The sequence below is a fragment of the Otolemur garnettii genome, unplaced genomic scaffold, assembly GCF_000181295.1.
Source record: "Otolemur garnettii isolate 467f Iridium unplaced genomic scaffold, OtoGar3 scaffold00031, whole genome shotgun sequence".
In the NCBI taxonomy this organism is placed as follows: domain Eukaryota; kingdom Metazoa; phylum Chordata; class Mammalia; order Primates; family Galagidae; genus Otolemur; species Otolemur garnettii.
The window spans coordinates 14,122,179-14,124,736 of NW_003852426.1; the positions used below are offsets into that span (position 1 = coordinate 14,122,179).

General features: G+C 39.3%; 1 protein-coding gene across 3 annotated transcripts in view; it reads left to right on the plus strand.

Moving 5' to 3' along the window:
- Nucleotides 1-2,558, plus strand: part of POLH (DNA polymerase eta) — a 40,412-nt gene that overhangs the window by 26,787 nt on the left and 11,067 nt on the right. For 2 of the 3 annotated variants that reach the window (XM_012804707.2, XM_012804708.2), the window contains 2 exons: nt 1,470-1,589; nt 2,173-2,296. In XM_012804707.2, the coding sequence (XP_012660161.1) occupies nt 1,470-1,589; nt 2,173-2,296 (244 nt within the window). The remainder of the gene's footprint in view (nt 1-1,469; nt 1,590-2,172; nt 2,297-2,558) is intronic. The other variant, XM_023512947.1, reaches the window with a different exon arrangement.

Consider the following 2,558-nt stretch of genomic DNA (forward strand, 5'->3'; position numbering starts at 1 on the left):
AAAAAAAAAAAAAAAAGAATAGAAAAAAAATACTGTTTTGGAGAATTTTTTTAGCACAAAGAGGGGAAAGTATAAGACATTTTTTTCTTCTGATGCTGAATGAACTGTAAGCAAAAGAAAAAATAAAAGGTATTTTCAGTGAACTAGGACCAGATTGAGGAAGGTAAGTAATGGAAATACACTGGAAAAATGGGTTAAGGACAGATTATAAGGAGCCTCAAAGGCCAGGTTAAATAATTTTGACTATATTCTTTTTTTTCTTTTTTTGAGACAAGAGTCTCACTTTTTTGCCTCTGGTAGAGTGCTGTGGTGTCATAGTTCATAGCAACCTCAAAATCTTGAGCTTAAGTGATTCTCTTGCCTCAGCCTCCCAAATAGCTGGGACTACAGGTGTCCACCACAGTGCCTGGCTAATTTTTCTATTTTTAATAGAGATGGGGTCTCTTGTCAGACTGGTCTTGAACCCGTGAGCTCAGGCAATCCACCTGCCTCAGCCTCCCAGAGGGCTGGGATTACAGGTGTAAGCTACCACACCTGGCTCATATTCTTAAGTATAGGTTTATATTTATAGATTTCTTTTTTTTTTTTGAGGCAGGATCTTGCTTTCTTGCCCAGACTAGAGTACGGTTGTGTCATCATAGCTCTCTGCAACCTCAAACACCTTGGCTCAACCAATCCTACTGCCTCAGCCTCCCTAGTAGCTGGGACTATGAGCCTACACAACCATGGTTGGCTGATTTTTCTATTTCTCTTTAGAAATGAGGTTTCACTATGTTACTCAGGGTGGTCTTAAACTCCTAGGCTCAAGTAATCTTCCTGCCTCACCTCCAAAAGTGGAGGATTACAGTTGTGACTACTACATCTGGCCTACATTACATTCTTAAGTTTTATCCTTGGAAGGGAATTTTGGGGGGTTTGGAATTTTAATCCCCTAATATGACAGTTGGTCTTGTATAGTCACAACTTTTATAAACTGTTGACTTGACAGCTAATTAATAACTTTAACTTTTTGTTTATGTTATTAATAAAGAAATTAGGACTTCTCAGGTCCTAACTCTCAAAGTATTTAAATTCCCAGATAGTCTTAGGCTGAACATTAAGAGTTTATAGGACTAATATGTGCTGTTATTTTTCCTGAATCTTTTGGAGAGCTGCTTATTAAAGCACAAGTGTCAGCTGGGCGAGGTGGCTCATGCCTATAATCCTAGCACACTGGGAAGCTGAGGTAGGTAGATTGCTTGAGCTCATGAATTGGAGACCATGAGGTCTCTACCAAAAATAGAAAAACTGAGGCAAAAGGATCACTTGAGCCCGAGTTGTAGGTTGCTATGAGCTATGACACCATGGTATTTTACCCTAGATGACAGCTTGAGACTGTCTCAAAAAAAAAAGCAGGAATGTCTTAACGTTTCCTGCCAACTAGATATTTATGTTGTGACCTATCAATTCTTTTTCTCCTTTGTTATCAGCCGTAGTCTTGGAGGAAAGCTAGGGGCCTCTGTCATTGAAATCCTAGGGGTGGAATATATGGGTGAACTGACCCAGTTCACTGAATCTCAGCTCCAGAGTCATTTTGGGGGAAAGAATGGGTAAGTGATTTATATTATTTTTCAGTCATAACCTTTATGGAGATGCTAGGTCAAAAATAGATAAAAGCATCTAGTAAAATCCAGACTTACCTTTAGGTTAACATTTGGTTTCTGAGGTAACTTTACCAGTCTTTCTTGCTTTAAAATATTAGGTCATTATGGCCTATTGGTTTAGAGTAGTTTTCTCATAAACCTGGGTGGTTGATAGCTAGGAGTTATTACTTTTATGCCTAGGTGTATACTATTAATTATATCATGCATGTGTGCTAAGATGTTTTCTTAAAATCATTGTTTTACAAAAAACTTGGGGATGGGAATCAATGGCTTGTATGGCACTTTTCAAAAAGTACAAATGGTGATCTGGCTTTAGAAAGTAGAACCAGTGTTGTCTTTGCCAATATATTCCATTGGAATTGATTGAGAAGGACGGAGGTTTCTGTCAGAGGTCAGGAACACTAAATTTTGGAGAGATTTTTTCTTTTTCATGATAAGGATAAAAGGGTATTATGATATAAGTATTTTATTTTATTTCTAGAGATTAGTCATTTATTTTGCCTTAAAGTTTTTTTGCTGGTTTTATTAGGTCTTGGCTATATGCCATGTGCAGAGGGATTGAACATGATCCAGTTAAACCCAGGCAACTACCCAAAACCATTGGCTGTAGCAAAAACTTCCCAGGAAAAACAGCTCTGTCTACTCGGGAGCAGGTAAGCAGGTGTTCTTAAGAGAACAGTGCTTATGGGGCCGAGGTGGGTGGATTGCTTGAGCTGATGAGTTCAAGACCAGCCTGAACAAAAGCAAGACTCCATCTCTACTAAAAATAGAAAAACTGAGGCAAGAGGATCAGTTGAGCACAAGAGTTGGAGGTCATTGGCTCGGCACCTATAGCTCAACCGGCTAAGGCGCCTGCCACATACACCTAAGGTGGCAGGTTCGAATCCCCAGCCCGGACCCGCCAAACAACAATGA